Source organism: Toxorhynchites rutilus, chromosome 2 (assembly GCF_029784135.1).
Source record: "Toxorhynchites rutilus septentrionalis strain SRP chromosome 2, ASM2978413v1, whole genome shotgun sequence".
In the NCBI taxonomy this organism is placed as follows: domain Eukaryota; kingdom Metazoa; phylum Arthropoda; class Insecta; order Diptera; family Culicidae; genus Toxorhynchites; species Toxorhynchites rutilus.
The window spans coordinates 98,946,517-98,971,117 of NC_073745.1; the positions used below are offsets into that span (position 1 = coordinate 98,946,517).

Genomic DNA, 24,601 nt, shown 5'->3' on the forward strand with positions numbered 1-24,601 from the left:
TTCCAAGGCGACTCTTTCAGCCCGCTTTGGTTTTGTCTGGCACTGAACCCCCTCAGTAGGACGCTCAATAGAAACGGTCATGGCTATAAAATAAGGTATGGCGACGGCGCCCACGAAGAAGTGACCCATACCTTTTACATGGACGATCTCAAGGTCTACGCTGATTCACGTCAGCGTCTAGGTGTAGCTATCCGGGTTGCCGAAGACATAAGCAGGGACATCTGTATGGAGTTCGGCCTCGACAAGTGTCGCTGTGTCCACCTGCTGAAAGGACAACTTACCGAATCCGGAGGCTACGAGGTCTATGACGGCGAGTTTATAAGAGACATGGTACGTGGCGAATCCTATAAATATCTTGGATTCCGACAGCTCACCGGGATTCGCCACTCCGACATCAAGACGGAGCTGCGAGACAAGTTCTTGAGTCGAGTGAACTGTGTCCTGAGGACTTTCCTCAACGCGGGGAACAAGGTACGCGCGATCAACACATTCGCGGTTCCCTTGCTGACCTTCAGTTTTGGTGTAGTCAAATGGAGCAAAACTGACCTAGAGGACCTTGAGAGGAGGATGAGGAAAGCATTCAAAGAGGCCGGAATGCACCATCCTCAATCGGCACTGGAGAGAGTTTCACTACCACGCAAAGAAGGGGGACTTGGAATCGTCGACATTTCTGCACTGTGTGTTGCCCAGGTACGACAACTGCGCGAGTACTTCGCAGAACGCGCCAACCAAAACGCGCTATACCGGGCTGTCTGCGCCGCCGACAGAGGATACAGCGCTCTGCACTTGGCGCAAGCGGAGTACCAACTCAACTGCAATCTGCAGACAGTGGAGGAGAAGATTGCAGCTTGGAAGCAGAAGGCAGTGCATGGTGCCCACCCCCATCAACTGGATCGGCCACACGTCGACAAGGCCGCATCTAATCTGTGGCTAACGCGTGGTGAACTCTCTTCAGTAGTAGAAGCCGACATGATAGCCATCCAGGATAGGATAATGCCGACGAGAAACTGCAGGCGGTACGTCTGGCATCAAGACGTTGATGACATTTGCCGGATGTGCCATCAACCAGGTGAAAACATAGAGCACATTATGGGAGGCTGTCCCGTTTTGGCCAACGCAGCCTACACCGAGCGCCACAACAACGTGGCCCGTATTGTTCATCGACAACTGGCGCTCCTATGTGCTCTACTGGAAGACAACGTACCAAACTACCGGTACCTGCCTGCACCTGTCCTGGAAAATGACCGTTTCAAGCTGTACTGGGATCGCACTGTTCTGACCGACCTCTCGATCCACCACAACCGCCCAGATATAATGGTTTACGACAAGAGCGACCGCAAAGTCACCATCATCGATGTCGCTATTCCACTGAACCAGAATCTGGAGGAGACCCACGGTCGCAAAATCTGCAAGTACCGACCATTGGCCGTGGAGCTCAAGGAACTGTGGGGTCTAAGGGAGGTCCCAAGAATTGTTCCAGTCGTTCTCTCTGGAACTGGAATTGTCCCGAAGACACTTCTGGAAGCGCTAAAGGTGTTGAACATGGAGAAGGAATTGGCCGGCATCCAAAAGTCGGTCATCCTTAGCACCTGCGCGATTGTCCGACAATTTCTCGGTCAGGACTGAAACAGCACGAGCATGCAGATACGTGCATTCCGCAGAGCCTAGTCCCCCTTTGGCATTCAGAAGCCCGGGGGCAGGTGAAAATTCTGGCTAGGTTCGCCTAGTTAAGAAGTGAGATAAGTCTGCCAAAAAAAAAAAAAAAAGTTATGAATTTTTGTAGTGGAAAAAGGGGGAATTTTGTTTTTCCGAACCATCGGTTAAATTTGAATAATCATGTCCCAAAAACGAAAAAAATTGCATCTCTGGTATCAAGATATGTTATGTAAAAAATCCTCAGGTTCCGAGAAAAAATATAAAAAATATAACGCTCTCTAGTCCAAAGGCATGAAAACAATAAAATACGACAACAATGAATAATTACGAAAATAAAATCCATTTCTTCTGCAAACTCAATACTTTTTTAATGAAAGGCATTGGCTTCAATTTGATATGTCGACCATATAAATCGGTTAAGTGGTTCAAAAGTTATAAATTTTTGAAAATATCATTTTTGGGAAAAAGCTGAAAAAATTGTTTTTTCGGACCACTATGAAAAGAAAATGGGCACCCTCATAAAAAAACAAAAAAAATGTAAGGGTTGTATCTAGGACACGACCGCATATTTTCGACGTAGAATTACGCAATTATATTATGCAATCCGCTTGTTTACCTCTTCGAATATTATTTCAGAATGCATAGAAATTGTTGTAATAGATTATGTTCTTCGTTACAAATAAATATGATGAACATTCTTTTACGTTTGATATGATGCCTAGGATTACCAAAATATGTGAACGGAAGAATTGTCAAACGATCATTGTATTTTACATTTCCCTCTGAAATTATTGCACATCTCATGTTTTCATTCAACTCTAGTATCTGACGATCTTCCCAGGCTTCTTAGTTTAAAAGTACGTTTCAGGGGAACATATTCCGGTCTGTACAACGACAAGCGAGTACAAAAGTACTAAACACCAAAAAATACCCCCGACTTGCGTGTATTTGCTAAGCGGATTCCCTCAGGCACATTAATTTTGAAGTCCGTGTTAGGAATACACAGCTTAGTGGGAAAAGTGATCCCCGATAATCGTTCGATTAATCGATTAATCGAATACTTGCTACCAATGCCCTGGAAGGTAATGAAGATGGTCGAGTTTCGAGCGACATAGCATGCGCTGCCATAACTATTTCTCAAATAGTGACGTCAGTCGTTGTGTTTATCTTTAATTGCTCACCGCATCCATGTAAAAATGCTATTTTCAGGAAGTAATTTATCAATTAAAAACGTACATTTTTGTAGAGCTCCCGCTGAATATGAGGCTAATGTGATAGCGTGAAGTGAATATTTGTGAAATCACTTCGAAAAAGACGGGTAAAAGTGATATTTCCATGTGCCATTTTCACTCCCCCACGTTCATACAAACAAACGAGGCTTCTTTATTTTACCGTTATGAAGTTGATGTTTCGAAGGCTCTCAGTGTCGGTGTGTATGTTGTGAGATAATAAACGTCAATTAATCAAAATTTCACCGAAAATGTTACTGCTTTCGAGAACTAAGCAGAACTAAGGAAGTTCTTCCAGTTTTCATGAATTTAAACCGTTTAGAGATTATCGAATTGTAATGTATAGTATATCAAACAAATCTAATATAATTTTCGATTTGATTGGTATGCAAATCATGAGAATTCGTTCACAGTGAAAATAATTATTAACGTTAACTTTATTTCATAAAAACGTGTTTCCTGATTTGACACCCTTCCTGAAAGACGTAGTTCTACGTCAGAAAATACGGGTCTAATGTTTTGCGATAAAGTACAAAATTGCCACTTTTGACGAAAATCTGGGAACCACTATATCAGTTTGACATGGAATGGCTGTATTACAACAGATTGATTACCCGAAGCGCACGGCTATTTTTCGCTATTTTTTTTTGCTATTTTTCGGTCGCATAAAACTGCTTGAATGGAATTAAGGGACAAATTTGTGGACGGTTATTGATCGACTAATCAGCATATGATATCAAAAAGGATAAACTTCTGGAAGACCTTGGCAGAGAATCGCAGGCCATCAGAAAAACATGTTTGAAAGTATGCCACGACACATGAAAAAAGTCACCATGTCATCATAAAATTGTAAAAAGTACCGGCGGTAGCAAGTAGTTTCCATATAGGCGACAAATGCAAAACGTTCTGTCGAAGTGTTGAGTATTACCAATATATTATATTTTTAGTTTTGCGAAACGCAAAATGATTGAAAGCAATGTATTCTGTTATAATACACCAATGTTAGATTACTAGAGATGGTGATGTTTTGAAAATAAAACGTACTAGGAACAACATGGGAATTTGTTTTTTTTACAGTACTGTGTGTTGTCCAACCCATCTTTGGCATTAAAAAAAAATAAGAGTCCTAAAAATTAATTTCAATTGAAAAATCTTTTTAAAATTATAGAGGCAGAAAGATTCCACATGTCAGGAAAGTGGAAAAGCCGATCAAATCGTTCTGATATTCTAAAACAAATAAAAACCACTTACCAGTGACATTCTGGTGGGACCAATTTTTTGAGCTCCTCCAAGCTTTTCTCAGATCTGTACTCCTGAATGAATGCGACTGTGACGACGATAATTATCGCTATCGTAATACTGGCGGCATCATCAAACTGTTTCATACACGCACTCACCACTGCCGAACCTGAGGATGAGATGACACAATCAGATGATGGAAATATATGTAGCGTAAGTAAATTCCGACAACATCAAAAACCAACAACAGACAACAGGAACTCACCCAACAGTAGCAGAATGAGGGGGTTTTTGAACTGTTGGACATATTTCATCCACGGCGGTTCCTCGTCCAGCGCGTTGAGCTCATTGTAGCCTACGATTTTCGATCGGCTGTTGGCTTCGGCCCATCGTAGCCCGGTTCGCACATCCACCCTTAGCCGGGCGGCTACCTCTTGGGCCGAGTAGGTCGATGCTTCCGCGGTGGACAGCAGCATTTCTCTGTCCGCCTCCGGTTCACCACCGGTCGAATTGGCGTCACCCTGTTGGGAGGAAAATGAGCTATGGTTAGTGGATGCTGGACACTAGAGTGCGTTGGAGTACTACAAAAAAAAAAGGATGAATCATACGTTGTTAGAACGAGCGAGAACGAGAAATAATGACCCAGCACCGATCGCTACAAACAAAAGTGCTAGTGGCGTCAATTTGATCACTTGTTCATTACTTCTACTAGAAAAAAGGAAGACACTGTTATCAGCTTTCACATGGATGACACCATAAACAGACGATTGTGAGTGGAGACTTGGAGAGAGAGAGCGGGGAAAACGAGAGTGTGGAAGTGGGAAGACACGGGTGAAAGTAACGATGCGAACAGTTGATAGCAATCGTTACGGATCCACTTGAAAATGGGGCCACGTGTTCAAGTTGAACGTATCATCATCATTTTCATCGGTAATAGAGGTGGCTTATCGCACTAAAATCATAATTGCTCCACTCGAGCGCAAATGCTTTCGATGTGAACGTTTGTCGTCGTCGTCGCGAATTAAGCCGAACCCTAACGTATATGAAGTGGAAGACTGACAATTGTCGCGTTAATGATGATTCGAATGAAGATCTGATAATGCCTGATGGGGTGGTTCTCTTAAGCTTTTCTTTACGTTAATGTTCCACGTTGGTCTATTTCCACCGCAGGAGTGCCGGTAACTTGTTACTTTGTAACTTGTAACTTTTATGAAATCTATCAATTGAAGATACAACAAAAAAGGGAAACTAATGTGTTATATTCGCTTTGGCGCACTTCGTGTTCAAGTAGTATAGTCCCTAGTTTCTGAACTCCCTGACTCCATGTGTGAAGACTCTCCATTAGTTATTAATATTCCCAAATATTTCCTTGAGCGGTAAGTTCGCTTTGGAGTCGATCTTGATTTCAATTATACGCACGTACCATGATTCGTCCAGTCTTTCAAACACTCGCTACTCGCCCGATGATTCGTCTCGTCTATTACTACTACCTAGCCGAGACCACTCCGTATAAAAACTGGCGCTCGAATCGAAAAGTTCCCGAACAGCGGGTGCTTTATTGAATAGCGGAGCAGACAAGGTGTAGTTAATGCAGATTTGACGCGGTTCTTTTCCTTCTGTAGTACGGATAATGATAATGGAATCGTTACTTACGAGTATTTCTTGATTTTAATAAAAATATCAATCCCATTAAAATCATTTTTTATTCCTGCTTTTGTTCGATGTTTTCCTGTTTTTCCTTGGGTTTAAGTAACTTCAGAACAAAAAAAAATCTACACGCAGTGCTGCAAGAAAAATATTATTTTTTTTTCTCGAATTAAATAGATAATAACGTTTTTTCTCCTATTTTCCTACTGCCTTTCTACGAATAGTTGTCCACTGTTCCGAAATCAGCAAATGAGAAAAACGCATTCGAAGTTTTCTAGCAGATTTATCTACCAAAAGCTTTAAGGATTTCGGTTTAGCAATACACGGGGTTTTTAATAAGCAGAGAACTATTGTTCAATGAAATGTGAAAAGATCCCCTCATTTGAATCAATGAATCTTGGTTGAAGCCTTAAAAAATCATGGCGGGACAGTTATGCCTAGAATATCAACATGGGACAATTGATCGTGATGTTGTTTTTTTTTTAAACTGGGAACAAACTATAACTTTTTTTTGTGTTTTTCCGGAAGACTAGGCATAAAAACATCGCTTTACGAAGAAAAGTGAAAATTGTCAAAAAGTAACATGGGACAACTATGCGTAGAACGGCAGTCTAGGTGCAATCAATTTTTATTCTGGATTTTTTTTTTTCGTAGTCTATTATTATATGGCAATTTTGTCGAACACCTTTCATCAATAAAACAGGAAATTTTGATGTCATATTTTTCATAAATAGATTTTTGATTTTGGATACGTTCTTGTGAAAAAATTACTTAGATCATATGATAATAAAAACAATGCATTTGTCATAACCTCTACGAACTTTCGAAAATTCGAAAAATGTGCTTTTTCTTCTTTTGTCCGCAAAGACATTCGGAAAGGCGAATTAGTTTTTTAATACAGTCCGTGAACGGACCTCCTCTATGGAGGCTAAGCTCTAATCGAATGTTTGCATTCGTTTCTTGCTCTTCCCCACAGCACAAGCAGCGAGTAAAAAAAAACATGCCTACTTTATTCACTCAATTGTTTACTTGATTTACTATCTTCACTATTTGTCTTATCAACAACAAATCTGCTGAATAAATTTACAATCTAATGGTACGTAATAAAACATATATAGCACTAACGATTTTGTGTAATATGCATTTGGAATCCCTTGATTTTTCGTTACATTTTTCGTAGAGAGTGACCCCCTTATATAGAAATCAAAAACGTAGTCCTACGTCAAAATGCATTTTACCACTATGCCCTCCGGCGACCCCACAGTGATTTCGAGCACAAAAATAGCACAAAACTGTCAGCCACAGCACGGTGATGTCGTGAACATAGTATTGCTCAGTGGCCAACGACTTTCACTCTTGGACGGAAGATTGACGTAGAACTTTGATTATTGGAGACAATTGATATTGAGTTCTTGTAACTGTTCAGGAACCCGCAAACTTAACTCATTCAAATGGTGACCCTGGAAATACCATTTGTTATATGAACTGAAACGTTAAACGGGTTTTAATAGTTGTAATTGAAGTATAAATAGCTAGTTTTCCTCGTCGATATAACCCTTGTCTGAAACATTGCCTGTGGTGAGTCGTAATAATAATATCACCAAGTGATGCAGATTATGACCGTGAGTGCTTTCTTGTGAAGTTTGTGGGGCTTCTGTAGCGAACAGTTCTCAACGGGTGCACTTTGAACCAGACGTTCGTTGAAACTTAGGGGATTTTTCGTTACATGGTTCATTTTCAATTTCATTAAGCAACCCCAGCTTTCATTTGCTTCCAGGAAGGTTCTTGTAGGACCTTCCCATACAAAGATGTTTCTGTTTGTATGAAAAATTACCTCTTCATATTTGAAGATGAATCAATAAATTATGAAAATACATAATAAACACGAATGTTGCGAATCGTTCATTCTGAGAATACACATAGCATTCTCTATTCCTAGTACAATTTGCGATGGAGTGCTCCTCTAATTAACGCCAAACTTAAATCGTTCGCCTAAAAAAACCGCTGAACAATATAAAACGTTCACAGTTGTTTTGGGGGTAAATTAGGGTAAAAATATGCCTACTAACATTAGAATTTACTGCAATTTTTTCAAAATTATAGACACTACAAAAAAAAACTCGTTCTGGCATTTTTTTTTAAATCGATGTGAATAATTTAATTAATATTTTTTCGTCAAAGCAGTAAATTAAACTTGTACAGAATTTATTGGAGTTTTAAAAACTGCTTTCGATCTCGATGCGATAATTATTTATTGAAATAGTCATATAAAATTATGTACGTGAAATAAAAATAAATAAATAAAAAGTGTAAGTGATGTATTCTAAGTCAGAGTTTTAAAATTATGTATATCCCATGCGTATGCGTTGATCTCTTTGTTGCAACAGTTGATCACGAAATTACAGCATGTCAGAAATTATCTGAAATTTGCGACTTCGCACTATGTCTCTCTATTTATTTTTTTTTGCGAGTGTAGAAATCAAAAACGTAGAAAGACTCCTCACTGCTCGCTAGCTAGAGCAAAACCTAGTATTAGAGTAGAAGTAGTAGTAGTGTTGAATTATAGCGGCTTTTAACTTTCTGAGTTCGTTCGCTTCTAGCCTTGAACGAACCTTATATGGAAAACTAAAAACTCGTAAGCTGGACGACTGATGAATCGTGAATGGTGAGTTAGAAACGGATGGATCAGAAAATGCAACATTTCCTCTCTCCACAGTGTCCTTTGAGTGACCACAGAAAGATTGCCAGAACTGGCTTAAAAACGATGGTAAAAATACGAGCCACAAAAAATGCTAATCAAACTTGTTCCCATCTGAGCATATGTCCTCGCAGTATAGATACCAACAACAAAACACAAACTTCGATGTTCGACAGTATCATTTTTCAAACATTTACGATTCACATTTCAATCGATGTCGCGCCCATGATTCGTCGATTTGTCTCCCCACAAATTGTACGCAACATGAGCATGAGGGGAAATTTTCGCTTGCACACATTATTCCATTTATGTGGGTGGGCCGAAACATGTGCGTGTCACCCCGTGTAAATACCGAAAACCGGCGAAACCATATATTGCACAGTCATTAGAAAGCGTTGCTCCGGACAAGTGATAATGAACTGCAACCGATAATAGTGTGGTAGTTCGTCATAATGGCGATTCAAAGCAATTGAAAACCACATTATCGGACAATAGTTTCAATCAGTGGGTCCATTAGTGGAGTTCTGCCTGTGCTGCTGGGTGCTATTTGCTGTCCACTTGTGCATATATCTGCGAAAAGAAACTCAAATCGTGACAACAACGGATGATTCTATTAATGAAACCAGGGTTGATATCTAGGACTACACCCATCACCTGTCTTTACCCACAAAGAACCAAATTAATGGAAAATCATATTTGCGGTTAGTTGGGTTATTAATACATTTGAATATGGTCAGATACAGAAATGTAAGGTAACTCTTCCACAACTTCGAAGCTTTGTTTCCGAATGGATGATTGCTTCGTTATGTCATACAAAGTATGCTTCCCCCACTGCTACTTGTGCTTCCCATATTTCCACAAATTTACGATACATTGGACGGGAAATTAAATCAACACAGTGTAAACATGGTATATGCAGCATGGACCGACTGCAGTCTGTTCTGATGCGATAAGGCGAACTTTTCCGGAAATACAAATGGAAGCGATACACCATAGCTGGTAGCAGCATCAGCAGTAGTATCCAAGTGTGAGCAGAGTCTTCTTCCTCCTACACCAAACATTTCATCAGATGACACAAATTTCATTTATTTGTGCTTTGGAGCGTGGGTGTGCGTGTGTGTGTGTGTGTCTGCTCCAATATTTAACGGTTGAAGGTTGGAACCATGTAAGTGGAACAATTGCTCCTCTGGGATGGGAATTTCGGGCTGCTCGAATGATAGCACCACTTCTTGCAGCCAAGGATGTGAAAATGAGAGAGCAAAATATTCTATTGACACAAGTATGAGACCGTCGCGCTCGAGTGTAAACATATGTGAGGTTATAACGTTTTATGAATCAAGTCGGATTTGCGGCAAAGCACAGACCCAGGATTTGCTGCTGGATTATTTGTACTTCCATATTTTTCTCGATGTTTGAATCCAGTGAGTGTGATCAGGAAGAAAATCTCTATGTTACGATGTGCACGATGTAAACGAAGTTAGCTTTGTCGGTGGAATTAGAATGTCATTTTATCTTTGCAAAATGTCCCCGTAATCTTCCGGAGATATGAATTTCTCTATATTTTAATATCTCTGATGGGCTGGGACGCCGCAAAATGGGTTCTTTGGAATTGATAATTTAATCAGTTTGAATTCAAATTCACTCAGTGGGATGTCATTCTTTAAGCACAATTGTCCTCCAGACAGGCTTGCGCAAGTGCGATCTGTTATTTAGTTTGATTAATAGTGAACGATTTTACCAATTCACGTCAAGTGTGTTTCGCATTTTTTTAGAATATCGTCAAAGCCTAAATTTATGGAAAGAAAACTCATAGAATTTGTACCATGATAACTCACCCTCTCCTAAGCCTATCGTAACAGATGGATTTCTGACCGAAAACTCAACATACATCATCGAGAAACTGCTCCGGATAACTTTTCTCTCATTCTAAAAATCGAACTAACATTCCGAGACATCGTTTTTCAGACACGAAAGAAATCAATTGTGGAAAAATTGCTTGAAAAATGCTTTCGCGATCGGATTATTTGTTTGTGCAAGTGTATCATTCGTGCAATTCCAAATGAAATAGTCCAAAAAATGCAGATTTCAAAAACATGTATTTTTGATTCGAATGAAAGTTTGTATTCCATTTGAGTTGAAGGAAATATGAGTTTTCCACAGCAATTGGGAATTTTTAGACTCAAGCGTAACTTTTGAAAAGGGCATATCGATTTTAGTAGGAGAAATCTTTGATAATTTATATCTAAAAAACTATGAGTCGTACCGAAATAGTGTCCTAAAAAGAGTTATAACGTATTGATGTCTAAACATGAAAAAATATACACTGAGAAAAAAATTAGTACTCCTTTTTTATTTACAAAAAAAATTAATTTGCAATATCCAAAATAAATTTTAAAAAAATATTTTTTTTCATATAAAATAGAAGTCATGTAGAAAATTTAAAAAATGGGTCCAAGATAGTAATACTATTTTTGACGAACTTTGTGAAACATAAAATTTTTATGAATTTCCGAAACTTCGAATTTTTGTATGTTAACAATCATTTTTAGCCACAAATTATGATTTCTGATGTGATTTAAAACAAAAAAGCTAATTCTAAATCTCCTTCTAATTGTAGCCATTCTCGAGATATTTTAAAAAATATTTTTAATTTATTGTCTTTTTTATAGTAAATATTCCCTTTTAATATGTTTGTCGTATTATACCGTCATGTTCATGAAATTTTATGAATTTGCTTATAATTTCCAACAACTTTTCCAAATACATCATTATGGTAAAAATATATGTTTAGGAGTTACGTTGAAAAACATTTGAAGACATGTGGGTTAACAAAAAACGTAGCGATATTAAAAAATCTTTTTTTTATCTTAATACCAACTTTTAACATATTATTCGTGTTACACAATCAAAACACGAACAGTAGAATTGAAATCCCAACAACAAATACACCTTGTTGATTCAACCGGACGTTATCTGAAGTCAGGTATCTCTAAGCTACCTCTGTATAGGTATATAAAGTCAGGTATCATTAAGCTACCTCTGTGCAGGTATATATCATCAGGTATATTCATCAGTCGAACAATCTTCCTTATATAGTGAATAACAGTATACCACAATGGACCACAAAAATTTGTTTTCGTGTTGTAGACCGTTTCCGAAAAACAGTAAGAAATGATCATCTGAAAAACGTTTCTTAACCGTGTTAATGATTGAGAAACTTAAGTCAATGGGATGCAATATCCTTTTAGATACATCTTTAAAAATTTGCGGATCATGTTGTTTATCTGTATACTCTTCCAAACCAAAGTAGTGTAATACTGAGGAGCAGATCAGTACAGCAGTAGGAAATACTTTAGAAGAAGTACCATCAATAGTTTCAGTCGTTTCAGCATCTTCGCAAGATTCCCATAACAGCAATATACCAGAGTATTCCCGAGCGTACAACATTGAGCTATTCAACAAGGGAATCGCCGGTATTAACGTTTCACCAATAATGACGAAAAGACTTGGACAGGCTAGTTACCCCGAACAAAAATTCATAGAAATTTCTAAAGGTATTAAAAGAAATCTATTTTCCTTTTCACATGAAGGAGACGAAGAGTCGAACTTTAAACAAAAGGCAAAAGAGTTTGATGAGATTATCAATCAGCTCAAAGAGAAATGTGAACACACAGAGACAACAAGATCAGAAAAAGTTAGAATTTCAACAGTTTTGCCTAAGTCTTGGTCCGTGCAAAAAATGGAAGAAGAATTTGGCGTTAATAAATATATGGCAATTCAAGCCAAAAAACTGGCAAATGAAAAAGGTGTATTGTCGACACCACATAGCAAATATGGACCAAGTTTAAGTGAAGATGTTCAAAATCATGTTTCGGAATTTCATAATGACGACGATATCAGTCGATCATTACCTGGAGAAAGAGACTATGTTTCTGTAGCCAAAGATGGGATGCGTCAACACATCCAAAAAAGGTTATTAATAACATCATTACGGGAAACTTTTAACAGATTTAAGGAACTTAATCCAAATTGCAAAATTGGATTTTGCTCTTTTGCATCAATGCATCAATCCGAAGCATTGCAAATTGCTGAGTAGTTCAGGAAATCATAACGTTTGTGTTTGTACATTCCATGAAAATGTAAATCTTATGCTTCATAGTCTCAAAAAATATTCCTTTAACATTGAATGCAAAGAATATATGGTAAAAAAACTATGTAACATATCAAATAGATCAAAATACTGTTACCTTCGTGAATGTAAAAAATGCCCAACAATGGACGAGTTTGGAACTGGTTTCAAGATGAGCTTCAGGAACACAATTTAATTGAAATCACTTATGCACAATGGATATCTACTGATCGATGCGACATAGAAACTCTTGTGAAACCGGTGGAAGAATTTGTATCGTATTTTTGCGAAAAATTACTTACTCATAATTACATTAAAACACAACAGTCCACATTTCTTAACAATATAAAAGCTAATTTGCAAGAAAATGAGGTTGTTGTGATTTGCGATTTTTCCGAAAATTATTCATTTGTGCTTCAAGATGAAGTTCAAAGTCATCACTGGAATAATGATCAAGCACCAATCCATCCATTCGTTGTTTATCATAGAGATGAAAAAAGTTCTCTGGCAAATTTAAGCTTTGTAGTTATATCTGAAGTTTTAATGACTCAATAGCTGTGCAAGTATTTATTTCTAGATTGGTAACATTTTTGAAACAACAAATGCAGCTTAAAAGAATCAAATTCATGTCGGATGGTGCTGCATCCCAGTATAAAAATAGGAAATATTTTGCGAGTTTATGTCAGTTTAAATCGAAATACGACATTGACGCTGAATGGCATTTTTCTGCTACATCACACGGCAAAGGACCTTGTGATGCAATTGGTGGTACATTCAAACGGATGGCAACAAGAGCTAGTTTGGCTAGGCAGCATGAACATCCGATTACGATTGCAAAAACGTTATTTAACTGGGCTAGCAAGCGAAAAGAAGACTATCTTACAAAATTGTCATTTTCATATATGTCACAAGAAGAATATGATCAGGGTGTGGAAGAGTTGAGTAGCATGTATGATAACACCAAACAAATTCCAGGTACCCAAAAGTATCATTCTTTTGTACCTGTATCCGAGAATGAAGTAGCAGCAAAGTTGTACTCTAACTACAATGCAGCAGGTTATCATAATGTGTATAGAAATATAAGAAAATAATGAAAAAATTAAATTATATACAACAAAATTGTTATTTGATAAAAATAAATGCTAAAACTTCTAGTATTATTATTAGTATCTCTTAAACTCCGATAAATATAGGAATTATTTGACCAAATTGTAGAGAATAATATTTTTTCCTTTTATAAATGTTGTGTTCTGTTGGCGCAACATGTATAACATGTTAAAAGTTTGTATTTAGACAAAAAAACATTTTTTAATATCGCCAGATCGCCCACATGTGTTCAAATTATTTCCAACGTAACTCCTAAACATATATTTTTACCCATGATGATGTATTTGGAAAACTTGATGGAAATTATAAGTAAATTCATAAAATTTCATGAACATGACGGTATAACACGACAAACATATTAAAAGGGAATATTTACTATAAAAAAAGACAATAAATTAGAAATATGTTTCAAAATATATCGAGAATGGCTACATTTAGAAGGAGATTTATAATTAGCTTTTTTGTTTTAAATCACATCAGGAATCATAATTTGTGGCTAAACATGATTGTTAACATATAAAAAATCGAAGTTTCAAAAATTCATAAAAATTCGATGTTCTACAAAGTTCGTCAAAAATAGTTTAACCATCTTGGACCCATTTTTTAAATTTTCTATATGAATTCCATATTATATGAAAAAATAAAAAAAAATTAAAAATATGTATTTTGGATATTGCAAATTAAAGTTTTTTTTTTGTAAATAAAAAAAAGAGTACTAATTTTTTTTCTCAGTGTATATTTTTTTTCATGTTTAGACATCAATACGCTATAACTCTTTCTAAGACACTATTTCGGTACGACTCATAGTTTTTGAGATATAAATTATCAAAGATTTCTCCTACTAAAATCGATACGCCCTTTTCAAAAGTTACGCTTGAGTCAAAAAAACCCAATTGCTGTGGAAAACTCATATTTCCTTCAACCCAAACGGAATACAAACTTTCGTTCGAATCAAAAATACTCATGTTTTGTCATTTGTCGATTTCATTTGGAATTGCTCATTCCGAAAGAAATTTACTTTGGAAGCGATACAAGAAATTTAAATGAATAATAAATATATTTTTTTATTGTTCACTTATAGGTCCTTTTGAGCAGAACTTATTCCCATTATTTTCCTACAAGCATCAATAAAGCACCGTTTATCAAAATGGACACCGAGGAAATTACTTACTCTGAAGTTGTTAAAAACCTTGGCATGGACAGTAGCCCAAACCGGAAAGTTCAGACTAAATACAGTTTGTCGAAAAGTATACTATGCGATGCAGACCTTGATGGCACTCAAACAATTCACTCCTCAACATATCAAATAAAAAACTTGTTCGATCATTGATTATTCCACTATTTGAATACGGTGATATACTTTACGTTAAATCAATAAATGAAAATTTTCGAAAATTACAATTGGTTTTTAATTCTGTTACTATATTTGTGTATGACTTTGACCATATCCCATTTTTTCTAAATTTATACTCAACTGTAGTTATAGGGAATATTTAGATTTTCGAACGTGCACAATGACATTTAAAATTCTAAAAAACGCCCCGAAATACTTGGAAATCTTTTTCGTTATGTTATCACTTCCATGAATTCATAATTTGCTACTTTCAAGGTACGAAACAAATATTTTATGAATTTCCTTCAAATATCGAGCAATAACGCTAAGGAACAGCCTACCACGTGCGATTAAAGTAACAACTTCACTAGCTAAATTCAGAAGAGATTGTAAAAAGCATCTGTGTAATTGAATTCATTATAGAAAACGAAAGTAATACGTACTTTGAGAGCCATTAGAAAGCTATTTGCACTATTCATTTTTATTGAAATAAATAAATAAAAATTATTTGGTGTCATTTGGAAACGCAGCGGATCTATAGTAAAGTTTTATAAAAATATTTGAAATACACTGTATATCCCTTTTGTAAACAACTGTTCTTTTGTTTTTATTTTTATTTTTTGTTATGAATGTCACTGCACTACTTTAGTAAAAATAAATCTGTGGTGCACAATGCACTATAATTAGTTACAATTGTTTTCGCAATTATATTTTGATACGTTCAAATTGGTGCACCTGCTACATTAGTAGCTTATTTTGATCGGCATCGTTTGAAGAGCACAGATTGGACCAATCAGAACGTGGGATTTTGGTTCAGATAATGCTTTACATTTCACAACTGTTCAATAGTATGCTTTGGATGGATATGCTTTGTATTCTTGATAAGTGGCACTAACGTTCCTGGAGGAACTTCGCCGTCTCAACGTAGTATTACTTGTGTCATTTTTATTAGTACTCACAGCCCTATTATAGAAATCGAATCGAGGATTCGATACAATCACTATCACTATCACACAGATAATCTCGTACGCTCGAATTTCATGTGTTGCGATTGCATATACTTAGGCGTTTCCGAAATTTCCGCAAATTAAAACAAAATAATTCTCTGAAGGTAAGCAACAAGCAAACCAAACAACTCGAAAAATCCTGAAAGCCGCACCTATCACTCGCTCGATGCTATCGAGTTGCTCGGTATATATAATGGTAAAATAGGACAAACGAGCAAAATTCTTATGGCCTCGATTTCTATAATATGGCCCTTAGTTGAGTGTCTATGCCAAATAATACACCTTGAATGCATTCTGTGTGGCAAGGTCTAGAATACGCGTGACCACAGTGCAAGTCGAAGAAACGCTAACCACTCGGCCACGGGAGTACTTTGCTTTGTATTACATTCCCTTATTCCGTTTTTTTTTTGAATTGAGGAAAATTGGAAGCACTCTCATTTTCCTCCATGTTTGTCGTACGTAAGTCGCTTGCTTACGAACAAGCAAATACGCAAATACAGTACACGAGTACACCAAATTTCGAATGCAGTTTACAGATCTCAAATCCTAAATTAAAACAGGATTTTATTCTATTTTTTTCTCTGAAACTTGCAATTTTCCAAAGTTTCTAATTTCAAAAATTTTAATTGTCTAAATTCTTATTTTCCAAATCCTTTCCAAATTTCCAAAATATTCAAATTTAAATTTTTCATTTTCAAAAAAAATATTTATCAACATTTTTAACTTCCGGAAATTACAATTCCAAAATTTCAAATTTCTAAAATAATTAAAATTTACCATTTTTTTAGTTTTCGACTTTTTAAAATTTTTACTCTCTAAAATTTGCTATTTTGCAAATTATAAGTTTTTAAAATTTTTAAATTTATTTAAATTGTAAAGTGAACTTGTTCTTCTTTGTATTCTAGCTTAAACAGCTATCGCATTGGTCTTTTTCTCAGTGGACATAGACATTCGTTTAGCCACACCTGAAAAAAAAAACTTGAAACACTTACAAAACAACTAGGAATTTTCTTTTTATCGGGATACTTATTTGCTGTAGTGATAGTATATTTAAGTCAATTTTATTGAAAGGACGTGCGTCACAATCACACACACATACACACACACACAAGGCGGGATCGGTGGATATAAATATTCAAACGTCGTTTTTTCCCGAGACATACGTTTAGCCGCGGGACATAAAAATCGAGTTTTCGCATAATCACCAAGCCTTTATCTTTGTTTCTTGAAAAAAATACTTGGGAATGTTCAATTTACAAGATAAATATTACACGTGCAACGTTAGAAGTTGGTCAGATTAGTGATTTACGTAGAATTTAAAGGAATGGCGAAAGGTATTCTATTGATCTGAGAAAGTGGTACGGAATTTCTTTAAATAGTGCCAGAAATATGGGATATAACGACCAACAAATGGGAACACCAAAATTATTTTGCGTCTTAAAGGTCGAATAAGACACGAAGCAACCAGGAAACGATGTCCTGCTCATACATTAAGGCAGAATCGGTTGTTCCAGTAACGAAGAGGCATATTGCGCGCATCTTGAATGAGTCACCAAACATCATGTGGAAGAAACCTCAAGGGAAGACGAAACTGACCGCCACCCATAAGCAGAACCATCTCATATTCGCCCTGCAGTATTTGGAATGGAAACTAGAATGGAGAAATGTTGTATTTTCCGGCGAAAAAAGTTGAATTTGGATGGTCCGGACTGTTACAGTTGCTATTGGTACAATTTAAGTCAGGCATGCCGTGAGATCGAAGCGAAACTTTGGGGGCGGAAGTTTGATAGTGTGGGGAGCCGTTTCCTTTGTTTCATTTTCACCCAAATGAACTCCGAAAAGTATCTTCCATTACTGGAGGACGTTTTAATTAGCCATATTGAGAATAACGCTACCGAGGATGTCGTTTTTTCAGCAGGATTATGCATAGATCCACATTTCCAAGCAATCGAAGGCATGGTTTGCCGAGAAGGACATTCCGCTTCTTGAATGACCTGCTGGCAGTCGAATGCAATCCCATAGAGAACCTATGGAGAATCTTGGCCGAGATGGTCTATACAAACGGATGACAATTTAACAACATTCCCAGTCTCAAGGCAGTGATTCAGAAATGATCCGAAATTTGCCGCACAAATTTTCTTTTATTGAAATTTTAGGATGCGGCTAAACGAATGCCCACCCTGATTCCACATATTTGAATTACTTAAAAAACGAAAAGTGAATTTATACTTTTTTTAGAATGAATTCGATGAAAATAAACAATAATCGTCTTTTATGAGCAAAACTGTACAAAGAATTGACTTATTTTTAAAAATATTGAGGAAAAATAGGGTGCGGCTAAACGAATGTCTACCACTGTATTTGTGCATCCACCGCCATTATCCCATATTTCTAACAAGTAAATCACAAAACTATTAAACTATGTTAACAATTTCAATCTTTCTTTGGCAACGCATAAGTGCAGAAGTGCCCTCAATCAGACGGTATGAATACCAACGGATTGTAGAATTTCATTGAGTTCCACCTTGGAAATGAAGCTGGGAGCAAAATCGCACTATGATTTAAATCACAAAAACTCTGTGTATGACATCTGCCTTAAGGAAGATAGTTAATTGCTCGTTGGCAGAAGCGAGACTGTGAAAAAGAAATGCTTGTTGTTCGTTTGTTTGTTTTATGGAGGTTTTAAACTTTTGCCTTGAGAAAGGCCATTGCGTAATAGAAATTGCAAATGCTCTTCTTTTACGCTGTGGGCGAAGCTTAGTGTATGTTCATATGTTGCAATGTTTGTTCACTGCATTTGTAATGTTTAGCATGTGAAAAAATCTTAGAGAATTTTTGAATCGATTAGTGTGCAAACCATCGAAATGCGATCGTAGCAAAAGTAGTTATTAACCTTAAAACTATTTAATAAAAACGTTACATGTTTTCTTATTTGGCACAAACATTGTTTAGCCTACAAATAGACATTTGACGTAGAAGTCTTTTTCTGAAAAAAAAAAAACACTCAAGAAATCGTAAAGCGGTTGAGTTACAAAATTTAAATTTAAAAAATGTTACTAGAGTATTTCAAAAACATCTATTAAAACAAATTTCTATACTGAGGCGCATTTGAAGACTTTGAACTCATACTTGAGTGGATAAACTTTTGTCTCTTTCAAAAAATGTCGTTCTGACGCGAACTTGTATTTCTGCAAACTAATTATGATGAATTTCGTTAGTGACGACAGTTCGCTTTTAAGAGATGGCTAATGAGAATTTAATCTTTTCTTCGAGATCTCCGTCTGGTTCAGTTTAGCGCAGAAAATAAACGAGCAAATGCTGAGTTGTAGCTGCAGATAAATTAGTTATGAGGCAAATACTTTGTTTGAACTTTTGCTCGCTTATCTGTGCGGATGTTTCGTTCGTTTCATCCAAGCTTGTATTCCCCGGCAGTTGTCCTGGAAAAATATGGCACAGAGCACAGTGCCCTCGGTTGACCTCATCATAACCTCCGCACGGGACTCTGTGATGGCGTGATGGCGGCGGGTGGGAATAATGTAATTATTGTTTCCAGTGTTTGGATCCTTTGCGTTGCGCATATATATATATAAGTTAATAGATTAGTCTGTTGAAAGGTTCGCCCAACTTCCTCGAGCCGCTTCTGCCCCGTCATGGCTATCAATTATGCAAACGATAGCAGGCAAACACAATTTATGAAACCGGTCGGGTGCCGCTCGTACTAATTTATTATTATTTACTTTCATCCCTTTTCGTTCACTAAACATCAGCTACCAGGTCAGAGATAGATAAACAGCGCGGGGGCGCAAACGCGCGATGGTTAGAGTCTATTGATTTTCGCAAGCATTTCCGCGGCAGAAATGGGTTCTCCCGTGCTTCTGTGCTCCGAGGCGAAGGATTTTGTGGTTGACCACAGAAAATGTTACAAACCGGCGAGGCTGCCCCCATTTAAATATATAATCCTGGCCTGTGGAGGATGCTTCACTGGTAGCAGCGCCAGCAAATGTCCCGATCTGCTGCTGCCGACGACGGAGCGATAAAAGCTTGAAAGGATTATGTTATGAAAATTTCATTACGAGTCCTTGCTTCTATTCATGTCCTTCGTTCAATGTTATACCACCAGCAGTATGATATTGTGCTGAGCAGACACATATTTTGGTTCCCACAGACGACGTGTTGCGACGTTGCGATACCGGTGCACACACACACTCTAAGGAGTCGAATGCTAATGTGACTAATAAGTTGCAGCTGGAAAGCTAATTTAACGTAATTGTACCTCGGATCAAACTTCAAAAACTATTATTTCACCGATGCAAGCTTCATAATATTCACTGTGAAACATATATGCAAACATTGTTCAAAAAAGGAATTTGCTTCGCTCTACCATTAGTTCCAACAAATTTCACTGTTCGGTGAAAACACAATCGGAAAACTGAAATGGTTCCCCACACCTCAATACAACATTACACCCCACGAATGAAGTGTCATCTCTAGTGAAATATAAATTGCTTAATAAAATTATTCACATTCTTTCCCAGAAAATAATTCTGCCTGAATTCCCAGGATGCTATGGAACTAAAAAAAAGAAAACGAGAACAACACACTGCAACCGACGTTCCGTCGTTCCGTCGTTCCGTCGTTCCGTCGTTCCGTCGTTCCGTCGTTCCGTCGTTCCGTCGTTCCGCCGTTCTTTAAAAGTGGAACAGAAGGAGTCAGCGAAAAGGAAGAAATTAATCTATGAGAGAACTCCTCTCGCGCCTAGCTGTGTGTGCCTACCCACTACTTGTTGAGGACACACAATGGCTTTGTTTCCTTTTACGGTTTCAACAATTTTGCTTGGCCCGGTTGGTGATTTAACGTACCATTAATCGCTAACCAAGTATGCTCCAAATGGGGGGGGAGGGAACCCTTTTCAATGCGTCCTATAAGTCCCACCGAATGTAATATTATCGCGCCAGTTTGATTTATTTCGGGTGATTTAAAAGCCGTAAAACTCAATTGATGCTGATTGTGGATGTCGACAGAGCAAGCCGTTGGAATGTTTCGTTCCCACTGGATGGTCCGAAACAGCACAATAAATCATCCAACATATTCCTAAATGGATTATGAGCAATTCTGAACGTTATTGCGTTGCCATTGTTCATCCGAATACTGCCCTTTTGTATGTTTGAGCGAAAATTAAAAATTTCGAAAACTAGAATTCGTGCAATATTTTTTTCCAACACGTTAACTGCCACGTCAGTCACCGGTGACTGACACCGAGTCTTCGCTCAGACTGCGTCAGTCAGCAGTGACTGACAGTAGAACATATGATAATAAAGGTATCTAACATAAGCATATAAGCTTACAAGTATTCCCTTTTGAACAAAAATACTTTCCACTACGATGGCACTCAACACTTCAGAAATTGAAAATTTTAAAATAGAATATTTAAAAAAAATATTAATTAATTAAAAAAACCTATATTTTACAAAATAAAATTATTTGAAAATTGAAAATTTTTCAAACTAAACTTTTTGGATGTTGAATATTTTGACGTTGTAAAATTTGAAAATTAAAAGATGAAAAATTTAAAATTTAAAAAAAAATTAAAAAAATTAAGAAATTAAAATATTAAAAAATTGTGAATTTATAAGAAATTTAAATTTGGGAAACTTAAATTTTGAAAAAAATTAAAAATTGGAAAAATAGGAAAATTTAAAATTTAAAAATTAAAAATATCAAAAAACTTTGAAAAAAAAAAGAAAAAAGAAAAATGCAAATTTGGGAAAAAAAAACAATTAGCCTTCCGATACTCGCGCACACCAGATCCAGATCGATCGAGATCAAGAATCAATGAGGTGGCTGAATTAAATGACTCTTAAAACTGAAGGAAGTGAAAAAAAAATTTTTTTTTCATTCAATTATTTCTTTTGAATAAATACCAATAACGCCTAAAAATACACAATAGCAATGTTACAGAGATACGCATAGTCTGTAAATATACCAGTAACGATTTTGTGCGCGAGTACAGGAGGGCTAAAAACCGAAAAATAAAAAAAATAGAAAATCGAAAACTTGGAAAATTGAAAATTATTAGGTGTACCGGTAAGTTTCTTCGGTTTTACAGGGAATCGAATTTCCAAACATTCGTTGGAAAGCTACTGTCATCGCGCGTCTTTTTCAGTATATGTCAAAAAGTTGAAGCGTAGTTTTTGCCACTTCTTCTTGGATGGCACTAACGTTCCCAGTGGATTTTTCATGATCTACTGTGTTCTAACAGTCGAGCACTTTCATTAGATACCCATATTGATGGAGCTTTGAAAAAATATATGGCGCCATTTTGTGGTGGCGGCCATTTTGGATTTTCATTTTTCATAAAAAAAACTGTGTTCTTCTATTCAATCCCTTTCATTTGATATCCATATTGATTAGGTTCTGAAAAAATATGTAATCCGCCATTTTGTGGTGACCACCATCTTAGATTTGCATTTTTCATGAATAACTGTGTTCTACTAGTCAAGCCCTTACATTTGATACCCATATTGATGAGGTTGTGAAAAAATATATATGGCGCTATCTTGTGGTGGCGGCCATTTTGGATTTGCATTCTTCATAAATAACTGTGTTTTAGTAGTCAAGCCCTTTCATTTGATACCCATATTGATGGGGTTGTGAACAAAATATATATGGTGCCATCTTGTGGTGGCGGTCATTTTGGATTTGCTTTTTTCATAAATAACTGTGTTCTACTAGTCAATCCCTCTCATATTTCCATATTGATGGTTTTCTGAGAAAATATGTAAACCGTCATTTTATAGTGGCCGACATCTTGAATTTGCATTTTTCATAAATAGCTGTGTTCTACTAATAAGGCCCTTTCATTTGATATCCATATTGATGGGGTTCTGAGAAAATATGTAATCCGCCATTTTGTTGAGACGGCCATCTTGGATTTGCATTTTTCATAAATAACTATGTTCTACTATCCATGCTCTTTAATTTATTCTCATCTTGATTATTATACAAATTATTCAAAATTTCCGATCTAAAAATAAGAAAAATCAAAAATAAAACACTCCGGATAATCGAGTCTAAAATTCCGGATAATCGAGTCCGATCTGTACTTAAATATTTAAAAATATACGTTACGATTTTGCATGCAAGTACAGGGGGGTCAAAAACATGGAAAATAAAAATTTAAAAAATTTGGAAAATACAAAATTTTGAAAAATGAGAGTTTGAATAATTTAAATTTGAAAATTGAAAATCTTGAAAATTGATGATGTCTTTCTTCCTTCAGAAAGAAGAAAATTAAAAATGTTAAAACATTAAAGATTTAGGAAAATTAATGCTTTGAATATTTTTCGGAAAATGATTTTTTTTCGAGATCAGAAATATTAGAAATGACTTTTTCTTTAACTTTTCAAAATTCTAGTTTAAAAAAATTTTAAGTTTTTAAAAACCAAATGTTTTAAAAACATAAAAATTTTGAAAATTCAACATTTTGAAAAAATATATATACTTACATATTTGAAAAAATACGTTACGATTTTGCGTGCAAGTAGGGGGGATTAAAAACATGGAAAATAAAAATTTAAAAAAATCAAAAAAAATTTGAAAAATGAGGATTCGAATAATTTAAATTAGAGAAATTGAAAATCTGGGAAATTGATGTTTTGTAGGAAGAAAGATGTTCGATGTTAAAACATTAAAGATCTGGAAAAATTGATACTTTGTTTTTTTTTTATTTCATTTTCCAAAAATCTAGTTAGAAGAATTTTTCTTTAAAAAACAAATGTTTTAAAAACATGAAAATTTGGAAAAATTAAAAAAAATTAAAAAAATAAAATGAAAAATTTTAAAAATCAACAAAATATTTTTTTAAATTGATGTTTTCAAAAAATAAGAAAAAAAATTAAAAAAAAAAAGTTTGGAAAAATAAAATTTAAAGTCCAAAATTTTGGAAAGTTAAAATTTAAAAAAATCTAAAAATTTAAAATCATGTTTTGGTAAATTCAATTTGTTGAATTTTTGAAATTTGAAAAATTTGGGGAAATAAAACTTGAAAAAATTGTAGAAATAAAAATATGGAAGGTTGAAATTTTTTGTAAATTTAAATTAATGTAATTTCAAAAAATTAAAAATTGTAATATTTCGAGAATTTTTAATTTTACTCAACCTGCAAGTATTTGAAAATAAAAGATTCATAAAAAAACTAGTTTTAAAAATTATAAGTTTCGAAAAATTTAAAATTTTAATGATTGATTTGTTTTTTAAATTGATTATGTCAAACTATTTAAAAAAAAATTTGAACTAAAAAAAATTAACATAAAAACAAAAATTTTAAAATGTAAAAAAAAGATTTGAATGTTTTAAGATAAATTGAAAATTTTGAAAAATGGGAAATAAATTTAAAATAAATAAAACGATAAATGCAAAAAATCAAGTATTTCAAAATTTTAAAGCTAATGAAAAATTTTTGGAAATGGAAAAGTAAAAAAAAACTGACAGCATTGAAAAATGTTCTAAAAAGGTTTTTTTTGTTTTCATATTTAAAAATTTCAAAAAAAACTAAAT

At 35.5% G+C, this 24,601-nt stretch overlaps 1 protein-coding gene across 5 annotated transcripts in view; it reads right to left on the bottom strand.

Moving 5' to 3' along the window:
- The window catches only part of LOC129771710 (calcium-transporting ATPase type 2C member 1), a 188,331-nt gene that overhangs the window by 46,023 nt on the left and 117,707 nt on the right, over window positions 1–24,601 (bottom strand). For 4 of the 5 annotated variants that reach the window (XM_055775659.1, XM_055775657.1, XM_055775656.1 and 1 more), the window contains exons 2-3: window positions 4,390–4,645; window positions 4,137–4,293 (exon numbers count right to left, since the gene is read on the bottom strand). In XM_055775659.1, the coding sequence (XP_055631634.1) occupies window positions 4,137–4,293; window positions 4,390–4,600 (368 nt within the window). In that variant the 5' untranslated portion in view covers window positions 4,601–4,645. Of the gene's footprint in view, window positions 1–4,136; window positions 4,294–4,389; window positions 4,646–4,732; window positions 4,860–24,601 lie in introns of those variants that run through there. The other variant, XM_055775660.1, reaches the window with a different exon arrangement.